This window comes from Microplitis demolitor, chromosome 7, assembly GCF_026212275.2.
Source record: "Microplitis demolitor isolate Queensland-Clemson2020A chromosome 7, iyMicDemo2.1a, whole genome shotgun sequence".
NCBI classification, from domain to species: Eukaryota; Metazoa; Arthropoda; class Insecta; order Hymenoptera; family Braconidae; genus Microplitis; species Microplitis demolitor.
Window position 1 is genome coordinate 8,098,582 of NC_068551.1, and position 24,711 is coordinate 8,123,292.

The 24,711-nt window shown below is 28.3% G+C and overlaps 1 protein-coding gene across 3 annotated transcripts in view; it reads right to left on the reverse strand.

The window, feature by feature from the left end:
- Window positions 1-24,711, reverse strand: part of LOC103580517 (rap1 GTPase-activating protein 1) — a 90,092-nt gene that overhangs the window by 49,353 nt on the left and 16,028 nt on the right. The window contains exon 1 of one of the 3 annotated variants that reach the window (XM_008562290.2): window positions 10,088-10,758. The exons of the other annotated variants lie outside the window; for them this stretch is intronic. Coding sequence (XP_008560512.1) covers window positions 10,088-10,197 — 110 coding nt within the window. The 5' untranslated portion in view covers window positions 10,198-10,758. Of the gene's footprint in view, window positions 1-10,087; window positions 10,759-24,711 lie in introns of those variants that run through there. 3 annotated transcript variants of the gene reach the window in all.

Consider the following 24,711-nt stretch of genomic DNA (forward strand, 5'->3'; position numbering starts at 1 on the left):
AATCTTTTGAAAAATATACCTTTATCATAGAATTATCGTATGAATAACAAGTATATGTATATTATCAATAGTCGTTATTAAGGAGAAAAAAAAATTCTTTTAAAACAAATATATTATTTAATGGTAGTTCAATGAAATCTACTTAAAACCCTCAACTTCACAGTTGGAAATTTTGTGTTAAATCTAAAAAAAATTGTTTGTTCTAAACGGTTCACATAAATTTTTCTGTTAATTCAACACATTGCGTTTGTGTCGATCTTTAACACAAATTTTATGATAAATAATTGAACACATAAAATCTGTTATTTTGACATTTTTTTTGTGTAAATTTAACAGATTTTTCGGGTTAAAATTAACTAATAAATATAAACATCAGCAAACCAACCTAAGTATACGGATCTAACCTCAGTACAACTTATGCCAATTTAGCAGACAATTTGTTCGGTTTTCTATAATTTTTATGAAAAGTAGAGCTATGAATTATTCTTTTGTAAAATTAAAATCCAAAAATCATTAAATCTGATCATAAAAATTTGAAAGTTTTCTATAATTATAATTAACTGTAAATTAATTGTAATCCAAGTTTCCTAGCAGACAATGCTGCTAAAATACTTTGCTTGGTTATAGTAATGAAGAAACGCACGGAGATTTCGGGAGTTTTTCGCTAAACAACACAAATTTTGTGTTAATTTTCAAATAACATAAGAAATGTGTTACGTTCGAGACTTTCTGATCATCAAACATAAAAAATTTATTAAGGGGGTTCCCATCTGTAAGGATCTGTTTTTTAATCGTTTTTTTTTTTTTTTTTTTTTTTTGACGAACAATGAAAAGATAGAACTTTGAGTTTTCTATCATTAATTATTAATATTTAAAGAATATTTAAAATAAATTTCAAATAAAATTCTTCATTACAACGTAAATTGTACTGCCCTGAAGACACCCGCCTCGAAAAAAAATACGCTCACTGCCTCCACGATTCCGACTCATCGGCTTCGATGATGATTGGCTATGCGATTGACGACGAGATTTCAAAACATAAATTGAAAAAAATATATTAGAAACAATATACCTACGTCTGCACGTGAAACATGTGTACCAGTAAATGTAATTTTTCAAATAATAAATTAATCCACGATATTGATAACAATATCAGTTTAAAACCAAAATTCAAGTCTTAAAATTACAAAAAAATGAGATTTAATAATCTTTTGTCATCAGCTTGGTTAAATCACAGGATGATTTCCTCACACATACCCAAATTGTAATTTTACTTTTACGGTGGAACGCTATTGCTATTATAATAAAAGATAATGATAATAAGTACACGGTTGAGAATAATTCTTATATTTATTTCCGGATGAAAATTAATCCATATATATCAAGATCTTTTCAATGATGGTTCTACTCATAAATCTAAATATAGGAATTATATGCGAGTCTCGTGAAACCTATTATTATATTCAATTCAGGAATTTTCGGAACATCTGGTTGAATTTTATAAATTAAATTGTTATAGGTGTGAGATTTATTAGATGATTCATTTGGGCGATTTTTTTTTTAATTTGAAATATTAATATAATAAATATTAAATTTAAGTACAAAATCACAAGATTATTTATATATGACATATAAAATTAGAATAAAACTTTCTCTTGTGCATTTCAACAAATTTTCTTCAAGTATGTAATAATTACGATTCCATAAAAGACTAATTTCTTTTGTTTATAATTGAGACTAAGGTATCCGTTCTGTGATAGTCCATTTCAAAAGTATTTTGGGCAAAAATTTTGTATGCTCGAGGCTTTACCAATTGATTTGTTACACATAGAAAACCTTACGTAGTATACGTCGGCCTACTTTCGATTTTTTTAAGGCCTAATTATCGGCCATATTTACCCTAACTGTTTTTCAGTCACTTTTGGGCTGAGAAAAAATTTAAATATTGTTTTGGTTTAAAATTTTTTCACCCAGGTACTTTAAAATGTAAGATAATAGATATGTAAGTAAAAAGGAAGAAAACTGGGAATATAAAATTATAGTGATATCTCTAAAAGAAAATATATTATTAGAACTTTAATATTACGAGTAATAGAAAGTCTGATATGACGAGTTATGATAAATAATAATTATTTTTCAATAATAAATTTCATATTTGATTTCTCCATCGAATGTTTCCAAAATTAACTGTCTTGTTTTTGTTTATTATATTTTAATATTATCATTTTAAATAAACATAATAATTTAATTTTAGGTTCTTTCTTGCTTACACATTTATCAAGATGATTAATTATTTTTAACATAAATTTCATAGATCATTTTGACATTTTAAAGAAGTAGTGTACAAATAAACATGAGGTCATATCTATTGTATAATTGTCGACGCACATGCTATATATAAGATGTTATGAGCTGAAAACTAAAATACAGTAGATGAATTTACAATTTAAAAAAAAAAATTCTTCTTTCAATAAAATTTATTCGTAGTTTATGATTTGTATATTAAAATAAACAGCGAAATTAATAAATAATTTTTTTTTTTGACTTTATGAAATTTATTTTTTACTTTTCTTATATTTTAATATTTAATTCTGCGTCTGTATAAATTTAACTTTAAAAAAATATTTATTTTTTGCAATATATATATTGCATCTATAATTTTTAAAAAAGATGGAAGAAGACATATGTGAAATCATCTTTATTCAAGACACTGAAGGCAGGTCAAAGATGCGTCATCATAAAAAAAAAAAATAATAATAATATAACAAATGTAAGATGAAACCTAAAAAGAATAGAAATCGTGCTGAGCTTTTATTCTGCACAGGAAGTTAGCAATTAAAAAGGCCACTTCGTGACCTTATCACTTCACTCGTTTGCTCGTTTTTATGAGTAATAAATTTTCACAAGGAAAAATATATAAGTTAAGAAATCGTAATAATCATGAAAACGTGCTTTTTTATAGTTTAAAAATTTTATTCTCTTGTCAAAGTTTAATTTCTATCATTATTATGAAAATGATTGAAGAAAAAGTTAAAATGAGTCAAGAAAGAAGATTATATTATCAGAATTATTGTAAGTTGAACGTTCACATCTAAGTTGATCAGACTATGGACGACCTACAGTACATTCAATATTGCAGCAGAATTTTTCAATACATACAATATTTAATAAAAGCAAATCAATCTTCAAAGTATTGCAGAAATTATTAAACTTTATTCGTTATGTAATTGTTTTTCACAATACAAAACTTTTATTTATTGATTAGACATAAAAATCCCTACATTAAATTCATACCCCGACTTTCCCAACCGATATTCCGTGAACTAAACTTAAACTATGAGGCATCAGATTATTCGGGGTCGACGATGAGAAATAAAGCGTTAAATTTTGGTAAACCGCACCCCTTATATATACACGACTTCGATCCCCTCAATATATTCTTTTCATTCAAAATATATACATAAACTGCATTGATTTTTTCAAGGTTGAATTTTTTTTAATACTATTTTTTGCCATAAAAAGTAAATTTTAAATGCAACCCTGAAAGTGAGTTGATACAATCCAAATGTTTCCTATCGATTATTCAATTCAATTTCTTTTTTTTAACAATTTATAAATTAATTTTATTCAACTCTTCTGTAAACGTTATAGTTATGTCATCAATATTCATCATATAAACATACACTGTAAAAAATTCCGAGTCTACAATGTGCTGTCAATGATTTGGTGTAAAAATTTTTAACGCCGACGGCGGAAAAGTTATACGACGCAGTGTTAAATTTTTGGCTGTGAAAATTAGAACGATCATATCACCAACGGTGTAAATGTTACTTTCATCAACACAATAAAACTAAGTTCTCATTTGGGCGAGATAATAATAAAAAATAATTTTGTAGAAAATTTTATTCTAAGTTTTAATTTTTAATTAATATCATCTCAAACAAAAATACTCATGTTAATTAAATCATTAATTTATCAACTTCGAACCATAAAATATCTTACAAAGGTCCTACAAATATCAATGGTAAAAGTTTATACATATTGATAGTTTTCAATTAATTTATATTTTATTAGTGAATACAGTGTTACTTGTAATAAGTGATTTTTTCAATTAAAAATACTTGACATTATATTTTTTTATTGGTTTAGTTATTAAATGTATTTTTTTAAAATCATTATTAAAAAAGGTCAGTTGATAATTTTTAAAGTTTAAGTTAAATTAATTGATTTTAATATTAAAAACAGTTATCGGGTCATTTTTTATAGATTATACAATAGCACAATGCATGAGTTTTGAACTTATAACAACGAACTGTGTAAAAAATAGCACTCACACTGTAAAAAATTCACACCGGACACCGTGTAAAGTCGCCAGGGACCATTTTCACACCGAAAGTTTTTTACTTATTTATCTTATTTTATCATTGTCGAATTAAATTTTCTTTATTAAATCGTCGAATTTAATAATTACCGTACCATTAATAATTCTGGGTGATAAAAGCTTAAAATCTCCACATGATTCTAAATAATTTTTGTTGAAAAAATAGACAATAACATGTGTTATTGGGAAGCATACATTTAAGCGTAGTTCATTCTGACCAATGAAATCATGAATAATATTAGAAGAATCTATTAATAATAAACATAAACTATAAATACCGAACATTACAATTTTAGCAAAAACAAATTTTTTTTTTACGTTAAACCAATCTGACTATAAATCAGAAAAAATACTACACCGTCTGTAAAAAAAATTTTTTTTTTTTAAATTATTATAAATATTTTTCATCTTTACTTCAAAGCGATTAATAAAAGGAACAATAAAAAAATGATCATTTATGCAAATAAAAAACATAAAAGAATATGAAAATTAAACAAATCATTTATTAAATTTTTTTTTTTATCGTTCTTGTATTCACTTGTAGCAACACGTCATGGGATATAATCCCTGATGATCGGTAATCTGATGATAATCCTCAAACGATTGTTGTGTTACTTGTCGGGGCATTTTCGAAGAGGGGTCACAGATTGAGTATAATATTGTATTGTAAATGTACACATAAATGCACCGTCGCGATTTTGTATGCACTACACTAGTTATGTACACCTATATTTGGATTTGGATTTGAGCACGTTTTATCATCCCCTGAGAAATCTCTCTATACATAACAAATACAACAGAGAAGAGACTCGGAAATGTTTTTGTATGTATATTTATATATAAATCTATAGATGTATAGAACAAGAGAGAACGAGAAAGAAAGTGAAAGAGAGAATAAAAAAAAGAACAAGAAGGAAACGAACATTCCGACCCAGTGATTTAGTGGTCAAGGAAGGCCATAAGCTTTCTGAGGGGTGACACGCATGATTTCTTTACCTTGTGGGCGGAACACAGATCACATTAATGTAGGAAAATCTTCAATTACAAGTGCTAGCACGTTGACATCGATGTGTGACGTGATGTGTTACTAAACCAATTTTCATTATGAAACCATCTCTACTTTGCTGTATTAATTTTTAAAAGTTACGTATTTTTAAAAGTTGAATATTTTCCTGATTCGAGACACTATTTACTAATAATCAATGTAATTTAATATTTTGATCTCGGAAATTTTTCAACGTTTTTCAGGTCAAATAAATAAGTAAAATTTGTCTTTTTTGACTTGAATTCATGTCATCTAAGCCAAAACCAAGTCAAATTTGACTGAAATAGCTACTAAATAGGTCAAATTAACCAAAATCAAGTCAAATCAAATGATTATTTTATCCGTTTTTGATTTGCTTTTAGCTAACTTGACTTATTGAGTATCCATTTAAGTCAAAAAAAGTCAAAGTTGCCTTGGTTTTGTCTTAGTTAGCTTAAATTTGTCAAAAAAATTCAATTCAAGTCACTATTTTGACCTGGGTTATTAAAGGAAATTTTCTCAACACGGAAGCATTAAATATGTCCAAGGAAATATTTTAAGCACAAAGACAATATTTTTGTGATTCAAATATTTATTTTAATCAATTATGTACTTTACTAAAAGAATAATTTGGCCTAAAAAGCAAGGCTCGACCCCGGTAAAAATATTTGGCCGAAAATACGCCGAAACAGGTCGATAAATTGAGTCGGCCTATTTTCGTTTTTGCAGACTTAATTATCGGGCATTTATCAGCCTAGCCAATCTAAAATTTTGTGTTTACTAACTGGGCTTTTTGTCGGGATTTTCGCCAGGTTTCAACAAATAAAATATCGACTAGTGTACTTCCGATAATAATTTTAGCTTTACCGCAAAACATTTTTGAATTTTCAAACTTCTGTACTATAACTTTTCGAAATTATTTTTACGTTATTTTATTTAATTTATCCTACATTACCAATGTTGTTTGTTAAGTCAAATAAGCGAATGAGAAAATTAATAAAAAAGTATTTTTATAGGTAAAAATAGGTAGAGCTTCACTTTTAGACCTTTTTGATCAGTCTAACCCTTAAGGTCATTATCAATATTAAAATTGATATTTTTTTATGATCGTCTTGCATTAAAATCTTCAATAGCTTAAAAAAATAAAAAACTCAGCCAGATGGCTGATTCAATTTCTAATCTGAACGTCAAGGGGCAGTAGAGTAAGGAGCGTTGAATATTGTCTGCTTTTATTAAACTTGATTTAATATTAAGTCGTCTGTTCTTGTTTAATCTCCAGCTCAACTGTAGGTATAGTATCTTATGACGTAGTTTTGACTCGTGCTGATTCTTAACTTTTTTATCTCACTTTTTTTTTTTTACACTATCGTATATCGACTGAATTGTAGAGAGTTTTAATTACATATAATATTTAAAAACTTCTACTTTGTTATTATAACTATCAGGTTTTAAAAAAAAAGAAAAGATATTTATTCGTAAGTGTATATTTAAGTGAATGTAATTTTAATCTTAAGCACACTTTCAATTTGAAAACATATGAGGTTGCTATAAATAAAAAAATTAAAATATATTATTGTCTTTTGTTTACAAGATAGGAATGAATTCATTTGTAAATATAAACCGCAGATAAGTTATGATCTACCGGCTTATCTTCCCTGCAAAAGTAAAATAAAAAAATAAAGTATGTAGAAACGAAAGGTTAACTTGTTCTATGAACAAGAATAATAGTAGAGCAAAGCCTAACGTAAGTATATTTATAAAAAAAAAAAGAGGATTTGTATTTTGTTTATAGACAATATCGGATAACAATTCCTGTTGGGCAGTACAGCATTCAGAAAAATAAAATGTGGACATATAAAATTTAATAATTTGTATACTTTGTCATTAACTAAAATAAAGTACTAGACGTCCAAAAATCGAGCGGTGGCCAAAAAAGGTACTTCTACCCTATACTTAAATAAAATTTTTATAAAAGATCGACTAATTTTGAAAATCTCTATAAAATATCACATCTATACTAAAATATCTCTATAAACTATGATCTATAAAAATAAATACATTTTACCACGTGCTCATAATGACGAATAAATTTATGTTTCAAATAATATTAACAATTGTTGGAGTAAATGACATACTACCCGACAGGAATTATTTTTCGATATCGTACGTAAAACGATAATATAAACTTCAACAGAGTAAGGATTGCAATCTTTCAATTCAATATACATATATAAATGTTTCCATATATTTATATATTTTAAATGTATTCACAGAAGCTTCATACGTCACTGTCACAAGAATCACGATGTGAAAATTTAATTACATACTGAATTAAAAGTTCAATACTCTTTTGTTTTAAGATTCATCCGGCAATAATTTATTCGCGTTTTTTTTCTTTTAAATATAATAATTTATAAACAGTTGTTGATAGTCAGAAGTATGTCCGAATGATCAAGATAATTCTTTTTAAATAACTCTTTAAATATGTAGTTTCATACTTGAATCAACATGACAACCGACAATAACAAGTTGGTAACCCAAGCGTAAGTCCATGATTTTTGATAATCAATTGCGTGATAGAGAATCCGTTTACGTATTCACAGTAGCACCATTCACTTCACTCAATAACACAAAAAAAAGAGGGAGAGAAAGAGAGAAAAAGATAGTAATGCTATGTTTAATATTAGCGGGCACTTGAGAACATGCGAATCGTGGAATGAAAGGCGGAGAAACGAAAAAAAAAAATTCAAGAGAAGAGCAGGAAGACGATCGTGAGACGGAAGTACGGCCAGATGGAGGATTCTCTGGAGTACGATTATATACGAGCATATATAACCACTTGTTCGTTCTAAATGTATAAATATGTATAAAAAGTAAAATACCCGTAATACAGTAAATCAATTTAGTTTTACATGTTGGTGGAATATTGAAAAAATAATATCACCAGCTAAGATATTATAAATCATTTTTGAGACTGAATTAGGACAAACATTTTTAAATTATATACTGATGTTGGAAAAAAAAATTTGCGATAACCAACTATCCCTGCGAGTGAGACCGAAAACTTTATCTACGCATAATAAGTTTCTATTATTACGAATATGTCTGGGAGATCATTGGGCTTAAAAATATTTCTGCTTATATGAATCTTAAGAAAACAAGAATGTTCTTAAAAACAAAAATTATGTAAAAATAACTACATATTTTTATAAATTTTTCAATCATTATATTTCTTAAAAAGATTGAACTATAATCATTCAATTGATCTTTATAATTTAAAATGAGATCCAGACTTTATTGAGAGATTCATTCAATTGATATATGTGACCCATTCAAATTTGCTTGAAAATATAGATTTCATAAAGTAAAATTTTCAGAGTATAATATTTTTTGGTTCACAATAACTTTAAAAGAAATTTTTCAACTCAAATATTATGATTGCCAAATTTTATTTTATAATAATTAAAAATCCACTATCTAAAAAATTCATATAAGACTCTATACAGAAAACATCATAGTAATCTATGGATCCATATGAATTTCTGTGGAAATCCATGGAAAAGCATGAGATCCTATACTGCCATGCTTGGATAAAAGTCAGCTTTGCGCTCTGACAACCATTTTGATCGCAAGTTGACGGAAATCTACAACCGGAATAAGATGTCAAATTGACTGCAAAAACTTGATGATGCAAACAGTTGACGGTAACTTTTAGTCAATTTGGAAGTAAAATTTTGCTCATTCTAGTTTTTTCTCGTAACTTGCTGACAGATTTTTGATGACAAAATATGGCTGTCGGGGTGAAAAAGGTAGTAACCTATACATATAATAGCATGCAAGTTATTGCCTTTTTTGAAAAACCCTTACTGCCTTTTACTGATGCACAAAAGTATAGAAATCTAGATAAAAACCCATGGAATTCTATAATAATCCATAGGGATCTAGCCGAATAAGTCATAAGAGTCTGTGGAAATCCCTATGGATTTTTATATGAAATTTTTAGATAGTCATCAGCTTTTTCTGGAATTATTTAATGATAAAACAAAATAATCGTTTGATTAGAATAATTATGTTTGTAAAAAAAAAATTGTAGCGTTATTCTATCTATATCTTATACCTGAATGTTGATTTTTTCCAGACAAACGATAAACACAAAACAAATAATCTGAAAAATGGTTGACCTTGTGGACTCTCTTAAATTTCCCGCTCAGAGAGTTCAATAATGCAATTATTTCTAAATTTTTGAGATTGTCGAGCTTGGACAAAACGAAATACATTTCGCTAAACAAAAGTAATTTTTGTCTACATTAATTAAAAGTTGAGACAAATCAATCGAGCGGTTTAAAAGTTACACAACAAAAACAAAAAAAAAAATTTATGTTCATTTTTAAGTTTTAATGAGCCCTTTCGATCGCCACAAAGAACATTCAAATCGGTTAATTTGTTCTAAAGATATCGCGAGAAAACACACACATACACACACTCAGACATGATTCTAAAAATAGTCAGAATAACTTCCTAGGACCTCAAATCGTCAACATCTGACGAAAACTCGGTTTTCGAAAATCGAGGTGAAACCAATAACTTCACTTTTTTTTGAAAATTTATAATTTTCATAGCGGGAAATTGATAAAAAACATGAATTTATTATACTGTATGAAAATAAAAAATTTTATATCTACCGCTTCTTTGAGAGTGAGTAAGACTCCTTTGAAGTGGTACCAAATCTCATCCGCATTTTACGGTAACGATTTGTTCGCTTCCTTGCGATTCCACCTTCTAACACTGGCATCCAAATTAACAGATTAAACAATTTTCACTTAACTATTACAACTTTCGATGCCACTATTAACCATAAGACTTATTTGAGTAACATTAAATTTTCATTTATAAAAAATTAAACACACAATAAAATTGAAAAAGTCACTCTGATTAAAAACAAGTAGTTATTTTTATGGCACTTTAAAACTTGTAAAAGAAATGACTGGGTCATATTGTTACTTGTTTTAAATTCAAAATAATAATTCCATGGAACTTTATTGGAAAGAAAAAATAAAACTTGAGTCAAAATTTACCATAATTTTGACACATAAAAATGACTGACGGTACTATTTTTAAACTGACAATAAATTGATTAACAGAAGAGGTGACACACGAGTTACGACTTGGTTTAGCTTGTCAGTTACAAGATGAATGAATGAATGAATGAATGAATGAAGAAAAAGAAAAAAAAATAACTAAGTGCTAGAGTGTAGGCAATGACTAAATAAAAAGAACGGAACGTAAAAGTACACGAGATAAAATGTGGCAGAGAATCTAAAGCGTGTGTGCTTGCACGGACTGACAAAACGAAAATGAAACTAAATGTACAGTATGGGTCACTGGTTGGATTGGGACCGAGGGGCTAGGAAGGGCATTATGACGTGTGGTGGAGTACATTGGGATAGCGACACCAAAACCTCAGTGGAGAGGGTAAAAATGATGAGGGGTGGGGGGATGCATGAAACGGAATATATGTACAAAAATGAACATAATACTACAGTGCATCCCCCGTGAATTTTGACCCCACGCATTTAAGTTGCGTGAGTATATATGTTATATGAGATACAAAAAAAAAAGATGGGATGATTGTAAAAGAAGGGGCGAAGTGAGAGGTAGGAAAATAAAATGATCGTAGGCTGGGTGACAAGTTACTTCAAACCTCAACTGTAATTATGTATCTTGTCTTACACACTCGCGATAAATTTAAATACCAATTTTTATATTTCATGAATATTTATAATCTATTAATTTACTTAGTTATTTTTAGAATATATATACATATATAAATTTAGTTATAGTTTTCGATTATATATAATAGTTATATTTATCATGATCTCTGCCGTGAAATTTTTAAAAAGGGACTGATTTCGGCATAGATTTGAATACCTCTAGTTTAACAATAATTATTTTTTTCATCTTGTAAAATTAGTTGTTAACTGAGTTGAAATTTGGAGGAATAACGACAAAATTTTTCGTATTATTAGGAACACATTTTATTGAACAACGTGCCAATGTTAGCTACTAACGTTTTTTTCATAAGCAGTTTTTAATGTTAATTCAAAAAACCAAATAATATAATTAGACAGATAACTGATTAATATATTGATAATTTAAATTAATAAAAAAATATTTAATTGTAACAGAGTTGATGTTCTTGGCTATTCAACAAGTGAATAGAGGTTAGATCACGGTCCGTAGTCGAGGTTACCATAATTGGATTTCGATAGAGTGACGGTGAAAGTGCAATAAGTCTCTTGACAGAGCATGTATACATTCAATTTAAATGGTTATGTGGTAAATAAGAATTCAAGAGAGATATAGAGAAATATATATGTTGTACGTAAGCTTCTATCTTATAACTAGAAGAACAATTTAGTTTTTATTTGTGATTTGCAAATTTGATTTATTGTTTGATTCCTATATTTATCTAAAAAAAAATTTTATTTTATTTTTAAAACGCTCATTGCTTTAAATTATTCCATGTGGTCTGACTGTTGATTGATAACGACAAACACGGAAAAATTACAATTGCATTCAGAACTTGAGCATTGCATGTACAATTGCGAGATTATAAATTCATTATATTTTGTACTCATAATGAAAGTTTAACATTCTCAAATGTATTTGCGACATGCACATGAGATTTATGTTCATACTGTCTCAATTAATTCAATTCAAAAATTGTTTGTGACATCGGTTAAATAAAATTTTTCTATCACTAAATAAAATTCTCATTAAATATCATGAACGTTATAATCATCACATTATTATGTGGAGTTATTTATTAAATTGTGAACTGATACCAGGATAACAAATAACAAAATAAAGATTTCACACGTAATTATATATTATAAGCTGTCTATCCTTGACTTAATGCATATAAAAATGTCTAAACTTAACACGTACCTGACTATTAACTATTTCTATTAAAAAAAGTCGAATTCCATTAACTCGAAACTTCCCCTCAATCTTGACCCTCACTACGAGCTACGTTGTCTTCCACCCGATGCTAGACATTTGTGTATGTCTGTGTATTTTTAAATATGAATTATTCATGTAGATGTAAGGGCGCATGCGTGTAATTCAATCTTTAAACAAGAAGGAGCATTCGATAAATCGGAATTTCCAGGAAATTTCTACTCCTCTGTAGACTGGACCAATTGTCCAAATTACATAATAGAATTTTACTGTGGTATTATTTTAACAAATTGAAATATCAAACTTCTAATTTCATCAGCTGATATTATTCTTTGATAGATTTTAATACATTGGATACTATTATTATAGTATGTTTAAAAAAAATAAATAGTACATTACGTAGCAAGGGTTTAAAAAAGACGATTTTAGTCAAAGATGAGGTTAAAATATCTTGTTTTGTCACGTGCCATACACTATAGCTTTCGTAATAATCTGAATTAATTCTTACTTGAAATTCAACGTTTGAAACTAGTCGAAACGTGACAATTCAAGATCAATAACGCATGTAGAAACTCGATCTAGTTGATTATAGTTGAATTTGCAAGAGAATGCAATTCAGATATCCCCAGTTTTATAGTAAAATGTTCGGATTCAGTAGTGCTACTTAATTATACAATTATATAAGAAGGATAAATGACGATTAATATACATTGAATATTTATCAGATTCAATTATCAAGAAGTAAAAAAAAAGAAAACTTAAAAAAAAAAATTATAGAAACATAGTGAATAAATAGTAACATTTAGGAAATATTTAATCCGATGATTCATAGATGCGTAATAAAGAGTAATTTCCAAAGCCAAGTATGGGTGATCAGGGATTTATAAGGGGGTGAGTTGAAGATTGATACCCTCGTTTCAGTTGTCATAAATTAATGTGCTAGTCATCGTAGTATAGAATCGTTGATAGATGCTAGTACAGAATATTGATTATTGTGCTAAAGATTGTTCAGTTACACATTCAATTCTTCTTAACAGTATGGAAATTGATTTTAATTCCATGTAAAAATATTAAAATATACACAGCATAAATTATTTACCTCCCCTATCCAAGAAATAATATAATCCAATATTATCTGGGGGTTCGATTGTCGTGTGATCACTTGTCGGGGATCAGTTGTCATGGAACCATATATATATTGTTTTTCACATTAAATCATAAAAAACAAAATATTTTCTGTAAAGGTTAATAAACTTTATAGGAATACCTATATCCTATCATAAATCATAAACAAAAAAACTACATTTTAAATCCCAGAGTAAACGACAAATATAATAGACATGATTAAATTTAATAAATTTCCGAATCGTTTCTCAAAAGAGGACAAGGGAAGATGGTTTGGATTAAAAATGGGAGTCAGTGATTTAGAGGCCGGTTTCTTTCCCATAGCACTGGAGTGTCTCCCCTACACGTCAATATGATGTGAGCTTATGCAATAGCTGAAGAAGAGAAGAACCGATGAACGTGTGTCCTTTGATGTATGAAAGCATATGTGCAGTGTTCATCAACAACAATGTGCCGTGAATTGAGAGTCAGATTGATTGGTTAGCTACCTGCGGGTTCACCAGACTTTTTATTGTATATTTGAAATATATATGAAGTATTCTATGTCAAATTGACCACTTTTCAGCCTTGAATTTTTTTATTTTACTGAATTTGTTTCGTTTGTGAACACTATTATATCGTTTTTTTGCGACTTTTCGAATTTTTTCGAAAAGGCGAAAGTTACTTTTATATTTAAAAAAAAAAATTTTTATCTTTTCTTTGAACGCAAATAATTTCACGAAAAATTAACTGAATGTGACTTTCGTTCCAATTTATTTGCTTGAAGTTACACTTTTTACAAAATACACAAAAGCATTCAATGCTATCACGTATCAAACTATTTCAGTTTTCGAAAAATGTATTAATTTTTTAAAGATCACTTTTTTTATTTTTTTTTTTAATTCGAAAAAAGTGATTTGATTCATTTTTCATAGATCAAACTAATAACACAATTAATACTTTGAATAAGTAGACCTAAAAAGAATTTGATATACTTGTAAGTTTGCAGATCGATAATAAAAATTAAATAAAAATGCGATCTGGCAGCCAGAATGGAAGGTAAATTTTTCGAAAATTTTCAGCACCTCCCTGACTTTTCGCTAGCTTGCGCTTAGTTAAAAACGAAACCGGTCCTTGTTTATTTATACTAAGGTTAAAGCCAATTTTTTAAGGTCAGTTTTTCAATCCGCGATTCAAATATTGTTAATATACTTATGTATCTATAAATAAATGTACAAGTAATACTAAGTATTACTAAAATCTCGAATTGACAAACTAGCTTTGAGTAAACATGGTTAAAAACGAAAATCTGCATACGTAATAAAATACGTATTGATGAAAACTTTCAATTAGGTATTGATAACAAACTTAAAAACAAATAAATAATTCATGAGATATATGAAAACTTATTCGCAAAAATTATTTTAAACAAAGCAATTTTCGGGATGTTTGGAAATTTATAACTCGAATCCAAGTTCGATACCAAAGTTGAAATTTTCAGAGCTTTTTAGGGATATTACAAAGTAACTTTCCTAAAAATTTGAAGCAAATCGAAGTTCCGAAAAAGAAGTAATAGTTATCTAAAAATACCGATTTTTGAAAAATTGATCGGCTTTGGATGGCCGTTCATAAACGAAATCGAAGCAATAAAGGAAAATTCAATAGATATCAAAAGAATACACTTACACAACAAATATCAGCTGTTATTTATCTTTCTACTCTGAAAACTGTAGATTTGAGAGGATTTAAAAAAAAAAAGGGAAAATTTGGCTAATTCAGTGGTTTAGTTAGAAGCTTCCAACTAAGCCAAGTATTAATTGAAACGAATATCTATTCTTTCCTTTAAAGTAGAGTGTACACAGAGAAAAATGCCGCCAGTAAAATATCTCTGTTATATATAGAAGCTGAGATACAAGTTTTTAAATATAACCAAAAAATTAACATGTAAATTTTTCAACGAACAGTATTTTTGAGTTCTACTCAACGAATTATGATAGGTTATGACAAAATTCCTTGAAAAATTGACCATAAGGAGAAATACAATACCTAGATTTTAAAAAAAAACTACCTGAAAAGAAACAAAACAAGTTTAATGACAAGTGAGATTAAATTTAAACGTGATAATAAAAAAAATCAAAAAGGATAATAGTAATGTATCTTCGTCATGCGTATACACATATCTTCCCTAAGTTAACGGCTAATTTATAGTATAGTTTTGACAAAGCTTGACGAATTTTGACGTTACTTTGACAGTCCCCTGTTTATTACTGCTTTGTTCGATAAAATGTATTCAAAAAATTAAAAAAGTGGATTCGTTTCACATCGTCGAGAACGAACAATTGACATAAAAAAAATGGCAAACTGAACAACTTTAATATATTTATCTATAAGAAATATTAATTTACTTTTGTATGCATGAAATATTAAATCTAGTATTTTTAATGATATCCAAAAATAATACTTTGGTTATAATAGCGTCAAAATAATAAATATATGCTATAAAATTTATACGAAGAAAGATAAACAAACAAAATAATTATATATTGTAACCAATCCTATATAGAAAAAAATTTGACACCAAATCCGTTATTATAAAACTGCATATATAAATATACAGTTGTTCTTGAAAGTGAAACTTTTAAATACAATAAATAAAAAGAAGGCCATCGAATACTGTGCAATGTTTTCCTATAGAATTACGGCTATTTAAAGAAAGGGTCGCCCTTTTTGATTCAATGTTCATTGAAATGGGAGTGAATTATCATTAAAAAGATTCGAACAAGTAAAATAAATATCAATCATTAAAAACCTATGGTTAAATTTTTCATTTAACTAGTTTAGATTATAAATTTTTCAAAATTAATAATGTGAACAATTAAATTATTCGGGCTTATCTTGTAATTAGGACATTTATCTTACATTAGTAATTCAGAAAATTTTAATTATTTAATAAAGAAATATTTTTTAAATTTGTTTTTATTAATTTTATTGTCCCGAATATTCGAATTGTTTTATTACACAGAGAAAACGAGTATCGACAATATTTTTGTGAAACATAAAAATCCGAATCTAATAATCGAAGAAAAATAAATGTCTACATTTATTTTTTTTTTTTTTTTTTTTTTTTTTTTTTTTTTTTTTCAAGTCATAAATAAAAGACAAAACTTATGTAAAACTTTAGACATATTCAGATACATAAATTTAAATAATTAACTAATTTTCGTCTGTTCCTTTAATTTTTAATACTAAATGTTTAAGGTCCTTCAGTATTTTCATTTATTTTATGTTTTCTTGACATAATATTTTTTATTATCACAGTGACAAATAATGGTTTTAGGGGGTCTTTGGTGTCTTTTAATGTTTGACCGTAAGGAAATATATAGTCGTAGCCAATTATAAGAAACAGGAAATGTACGTCCGTAAGGGGTCTTCCTATAAACGTAAAATCATTCAAAAGAAAGTTAATTGTCGTCATGATCATCCTCTGAACACTTGACATTTATAATGATTAAATAATAACGCATGTTGTTTGATTTATCTGCGATAGTAAAAATAGATAAAATCAAATTCTTCATATAAATAAAAATTTATTTAAATAATTGGTGTAATAAAATACGAAGCTATAAAATAATAAGAAATTTTTGAATACTAAAAAGACAATAATCATTATTATTATTATTGTTATTATTAGTTATAAGCGTCGATTGTGCCAACTACAACACGCCAAGCCCGCCAAGCTCAAAGCCCATAAAGAGCATTCCCAGGTGTCTTCGTGGTCATTCTGGTCATTCGATTCTACCCGTAGGCGGTCGTTGTAAGGCGTGTACTATCTTCTTCTCTGTTCTATACCTGGTTTATCTGCGTCATATAATATGTATCTCTATCTTATACATTAATCTACAATGCTCGGTAAGGGGTGTCGCGAGATTATTACTCGTACTCACGAGCACGTCAGGTCACTGGACACTTTATACGTTCTATTGCGTCATGTATGAACGAGAAAACGCTGGGGCAAATAGATAGAGGCATAAAATGAACTAACCGACATTGTCAGCTTTATACTTTTTTTTATCCTCATTGTCCTTCTGCCGTCATGACATTTTTGGTTTTAGCCTGAATTGATAGTTTTGTGTTCGAGTATCTGCAACATATACTCAATAATAATGACCATTGTAAAACTAAGTGTTTTACGAACGCTACTCACAAACATCTGAACGTTATTATACTGAAATTTAAATAGATTTATTTGTAAACACTCAAATAGCGATTATACAATTTATTTAAACAGGAATAAGTCTTCAGGGGTATAAAAATAATACACTTTAAAAAAATATTTGTTATAGATGGTATGATTGTCGCTAGAATATGGGTCTATTTATTAAATTTTCTCGACGAGAAACCCATAAATCAATGTCAATATTCATGTCTGATGTTTTAATAAATTACTACATTGGGAATAAATTAAAGATATTGATAGTCAAGTAGATCTAGAACTATTCATACCAACAACCTATTAGTATATATATATATATTCTTAATTTATAGAAGTATATATATATATATATACTTCTATAAATGATACACATATCTCTGGACTATAATCCCTTTCAAAAAGAGCATATGAAATGAAATAATTTCACTTTGCACTTTTACTAAATAAAGACTGGTATACATATTATGAAATTGTATAACTTTCCGCCGGATATGAGACGCCTTCTTCCTCTTTTAATTCTTTTCAAATCTTTAAATTCACTTGTAAAAAAACTGGTATATAATAAATGCAAACATTTACCAGGTGCACATGCTCACAGTTACCGGCTAACAACCGGAACTCTTTAAATTGTCGTTTAAGTTTATTATGTAAAGATATCTTCATTAAATTCAATATTTGAAATAAATATTGAATCTTATGCTAAAGCATTGGATTTGTATTCATTATCGCTTACCAAACAATTTTGTCTATGACATAGACTGCGAATGATGTGCAGATAAAAAATTCCCAGGGAAGAAAAGATTGATATACAATGAATTTCTATCTCGAACCCGTCCTCTGAACTACCTTTAGTAGAAGCGGTTTACACATTGCTTTGCCACACATACCCTGAGTACAATATCATATGAGAGTTAGGTAACAGTAATAAGAATTAAATATTTTACCAGACTAAAAGGACGAAGAAGTGGGCGTGGATGAAATTATCGTTAGAGACTCCTTTGAAATCTTGTAAGATGTTTTTTTTCTCATACAACTCTGATTTTAAATTAAGTACCATCGTATTTCTTACTCACTTGAAATAAATCTTTTCTTTACTGGCCTATCGAGATTCTCCAGGACCTTTCCCGATCTTACGTTAAAGTACGCCTCCATACATTGTTAAACATACAACGAAATAAGTTTCAACAGAAGATTTTAACACTCGCAGAAACACACTTTTTAATGTCCAGTGTATACGCTCGATATAAATGTTCAAAATTCTTACAGTAAAATGAACCGCGAAAACGGTATATTTTAACTTCAACATTCAATATATTAGGCGAATAGTCCTCTTGAGATAATTCTGAACGTTTTTTTTCCATGAGGCTCATACGTGTGTGTTTGCAAGAAAAATTTGAATTTAGAAAATTAACTAGCAATAAATTATAAGATTTGGCAATATCTATACAATAGAACCGCGCTACAAACGTAACAAATCAGATTGAAACTTGATTGTTTCCCCTATTATACTCAAATCTCCACGTGCTTACGCATATAACAAGGGAAGTATGCATGGTGAAATAATATTTAAGGTAGAGAGTTGATTTATTCTAAGATTCGTTTTCTTTCATTTCAAAAAAGTATATGAATGGCATCACTCACGGTATTTAATTAGATTTTCGGAAATTCACCTTTGGCTCGGCGAGACACTAACACATGTTCTGGTTGGAATGTCCTTACTTTCCTTCTTTGGTGTGCAGTATACCGTTATTCAACGCATGTCTGATTATCGCTCCTTATCATATCAGCCAAGCAAACCCTAAATGGCCGTTTACCGATCGGTGGTTAATAATTTGTCAGAAAGCAAATGGCTTCTTGTGTTCCTTAATAGCGTTTCATTATGGGGATCATAAACGAACGCATTTGTATTTATAACCGTATTTCTCTAAAGTGCTTATCGACCGCTCTGAAAAACAAACTCTATTATTATCACAAGAGCAAATAATCTCAACACTAAATGTATTTGGAATAAGTGATACAGCAATCAACCTAACAACTTCCATGACAGGATAGCCGTATTCCATTAACGTGGAACTTCCCCTTAATCTTGACCCTCCCGACTAGAATTCCAGTGCGGCATGCCGAAATACCAATTCGGGACGAATGAGGCTTTCCGAAATACAGCAAGCATAATTTGAACCTTTTCCCGTCGTTATGAGTAAAACCGAAACTCGATATACTAAACTTTTTCCAAATTTGGTTATCATTAGGAGTTTTCGGCAGGACGTAAGTTCAGTGAAACTTTGGAATTCTTGACTAATACCTATCAACCCTTGAGAGTTATTGGCGAGAGCAGTCAAAAACTAGTGCAAAGTATATCTTTGGGATTCCTGACTAAAACCGGATTGGGATGACCGAAAGCTTGCTAAAGTTGGGTACGTCAAATTTGGCTGTTATTTAGAAAAATTTTGTCTCGAGCTATTTCTTATGATTCCACAAAAACCGTCACTCAAAAAATTATTTTGCTGGAAGATCTTCGAACTAGAGATTTCAAGCTTCAATTTGCTTTTTTGTATTTTTTCAATTTGACCATTTTTCACAAAAATACAGCCTTCCAAAAATCACTCAAAAATTTCTAAAATTTTCTTGTTCCTTTAATTTTTTGGATAAGCATATATTTGAGATATACTCGTTGATAGATTTGCAATGTTTATCGATTATTATACTTTCTACTTCTATCATAAATATCTTCGATAAACTATATTTTAATTTATAAATTTCGAATTTATTAAATAATATACAATAAGGTATAGTTTTAAATAAATTCAATACTATGTAATTAATTATATCTTAAATTTATAATAACTAAGTATCACATGTTATAACTCATTTACGAGATATTTTTCCGTATTTATAGAAAGTATACACAAGGCTATATTTTGTAGTATACTTTAGAATTATACATTATTTTTATGCGGACTAGCTGTTCGAGTTATTGGTGAGAGCAGTCAAAAACTAGTGAGATACATAAGCCCACCTAATATAGGGTTTACTTCTCTGATATAATAATTCGCAATCATCAGACATTTGGTGAACAAACTATAGTGCATGGGACCTGAGCGAAAACATTACCTGCCGAACACATTGTTCTTAGCATTCGTCATTGGTGCACAGGAAGCACTTACTGACGCTCAAGCGCCTATAACTCGTGTTAAAAACATTGTGCTTTCCGTATAAAAGACTCACCTAGCCCACTTGTTATGCAATATACTTTTTATGTCACCTGCATTGAAACTGGGAGTTTCAATACATGTTTTGCCAGTCAAAACACACCAATTTCAGACCAATGCGATTTAACGGGTAGAATCTGGTGAGTTTCTGCCCGCTAAATTAATCTCTGACTTCATTTCATCCCTATGAAAATTGCAATTGTTTATTGTAAATCGCCCAATATTTTTCATTCGAATAACCACACGCAGAAAAAAATATTATGTTCAGAACGATTTAAGGCTGGGCCGCATCTAACGAAATTTCAAATTTAAGAATTCTAATTAGTTATTAAATTATTATCATTACAGCGATTTTGCACGACTCATGATGCGAAGCATCAGAGAGTGCTTTACGATCGAAAAATTTTTTTCGTCTCACTTCGGCAACTATTTGAATTATTATACCTTTGTTGATTTACGGAATTAAGATAAGTTGCACACCATTTTGAAGATAATTTAATGGAGATTAATTCCATACTTTTCAAAAATTTATTTAGTCCAATAAAAACCGAAAAAACATCAAAATAGTTTTAAAAAATTTCCTGTCCGTCAAGTATAAAACCCGTAGACACGATAACTTGCGAAAAAATCCAGTAATTGAAACAAATTTTTTTTCAAAAAATTCTTTGAAAGAATTGTAGATCCCCTATTGAAAATGGCTAGGTAATTCAGTGTCGTTTAATTACAATTAATATAAGAATAAAAAGGCTGTATAACTATACATATATATCTATGTAAAATTAACATGGATGGTGATATATCTATACATTATACGTACATTTATTCCACCAGGGGCGCTTGCACATTACCGTCCTAGTACAGCTGTTTTTTTTTGTGTTATTGCTAATTGGTAAGCCTGAATTTTTTCGTTTTAATTCTTTTTTTTTATTTGTTTTTATTTATATATATATATTTTTTTTTTGTTATTAATCGAGATATTTTAAGAAAATTCTTTTATAATTATAAAAAATTACTAATATAATTAAAAAAAAAAAAAAAAAAAACCAATTTTAAATTTATTCGTGCTTCCCGCCATTTTTTTATAATTTTATTATTTCATATTAAATGAGCATTATAAGTCGTGCACTTTTGGATTTTCCAAATTTTTTTTTAGCTTCCGACAAAAAGCAAAAGACGAACTTCCTCGGAAGATTTTCATCATTCAAGTCCCATAAATATTCGAAACGTAATTAGAAATCTTAAATTCGAAATTTCGTTAGGTACGGCCGAGCGTTAATGGATAGTGATTTGATAGTGATATGCGTATCGTAAAGGGAGCGATTTATACAGCTACCGTCGCAATCCATTCTAGTCCGATTCACGAACCGAATGGCTGTCAACAATATACGTATCAATAATCGCACTAACCTCCAAATAGCTAAGCGAGTAACGCGACACTCAGCATGCTGTATTGAGCTAGTCACGATACATCTTTCTCTATGTATCAAGGCAGGTAATATGAAAAATATAGTACATGGCATAGGATAAAAAGGTAATATTCGGAAATCCAACTCTACAATGTACATTAATATTTTTCATTATTACATGAACATTTGAGGTATGCAATGTTTTTTTTTTTTTTAAATATAATAGTTACGAAAAAAACCTATAGTTGCAACAACAATAATCGGAATTAAGATTACTAAAGTTCATTACATATCGTGGTAACAAGTACTCTTTGCTGTAGTACACGGAAAAAAACACAGTTCAACATTAGCTAATAATTATAGTCGTCAAATAAAAATTACTTTCCGAAGAGAAATTTACAATCCAAACCAAAAATTACTATTATTAATGGAAAATTCCTTTTTCTTTGTTGATTCTTACAATCAGCATTGTAAATTTTACGATTTGTAAAAATTATAATGCAAATTAGTAAAAATTTAATAAAGACTGGTAATCATCCATAATTATTTTACAACGGTCATTCTGGAAATAACAATATTCAAAAATCTCTTTAAAAGTATTACAATTCTAAGTTAAAAACATTTGTAAGAGAATAAGTTGAATTTTACAATTCATTAAGAATAAATCACTATAAAACTTATATTTATTTTTACCTATTCTATAAAATTTAGTAGATAAAATAACAAATATTAGTATAGATTAGATGGTGATTTTTATTTGGAAACAGCGGAAAATGACTTCACTCATGACTCAACTTATGTTTACATGAATTTCGCAAAAATTATTTATTTATATCCCGATTAGTACAATTTGTAAGATTATTAATTTTATTTCATAGCATTTTAGAACTATTACTGAAAACATTGTAAAAAGAACTCGAGTATTCTGAAAATTATAATATCAAATGAAATTTTGTTGAGGTATTGCAGTTTTTAAAACATCGATAACGTAAATTGCTAATTAACGGGTAAAAATTACTATTAGCCACTGTAACTTTTAATACGTGAGATGTAATATCGAGTGCATTATATTTTATTTATACTTGGCATATACTTCAAGATATTGGAATGGTACTTATAGCCGATTGGTTATCATGCTTGTACTTGAACTGGAACATTCGCAAGGCGTAGGTTAAAAACACAGTGGTAAAAAAAATGGTGGATTTTAAGTTGACAGTTGAGATATATACATAAATATATTCCAATAATATATATATATATATATATATCGTTGGAAAAAAAAAAATTTTTCTTATTACACACAAGGAGACAATTTGAATTAGTTAAAATTCAATAGTATAGTCTCAGTAAAAGTTTTATTCTAAAGTTGATTTTTTACTAAATCAAATAGTAAATTTTATTGAATGTTTTTGTTTTGTACTCTAAAACTCAAAGTAATTTTACTTATAATATAGTATTTTATAGGATAAAGCGATTATAATTTTTACTTATTTAAATGAAAATTTCGGTATTATTGGACCGTTTCAAGATTGCCACGACAAAATAGTTATTTTTATTTGAAAATAAAAAATATTGTCAGATTTTTTTCTCCGTGTACACATTAACAGAAAGATCTTACTACAATCTTATAGTTGGAAGAACCACAATTTATATTCCTGATAATCAAGTATTTGGAATTTTTTAAAAATGTTATATTCCTACTAGTTATCTTTTCTTCTGAACAACATAAGTTTGATCAGTTATAATTCATATCGCACAAATATCGATTGACTTGTATGAAACTATAAAATTGTTAGAGCAATCGTAACGTAAACTTTCAAATGAGAGAAAGTTCAGAAATTGTATATGTATATTATATATTTACTTACGTATAGAAACACTGAGGGAACATTCATTGAAAAATAGAGTAGACAATACTTTGAATACGTTGAAACTTGAATATGCAACCTTTATGATAATCCTATTTTTTTTTTTTTTGTAAATAAAAATTTAATCATTTTTAAGATTTCTGTTACTCAAGTCTCATATACAAAAATTATATACACTTTTTAAAAAAAAATGAGACAATTGGCTAATAAGACCTAAAATTTCCTACAATATTTGAAAAAAGCATATAAATGAGAGTTTATTATTTTGTTTCAAGAAAACTACTTCAGATATATTGTACAAAGCAGAAAATTATCGTCCAGCCGAACGGTTCCTCAAATAGTCATATTATATACTGAAAAATTACACCATCGAATTTGAGTTACTTTTACGTTTAATCTATACCATAATTTATTATTTTAGATATGTACAGTTCAAGTTAACCATTCTACTTGATCGGTAGAATTTTATCAGCTAAAACAGAATGACCTCGTTCAATTTACGAAGACGATTCGTTGACATTCCAATAAAAAAAAAAACCTGTGAAT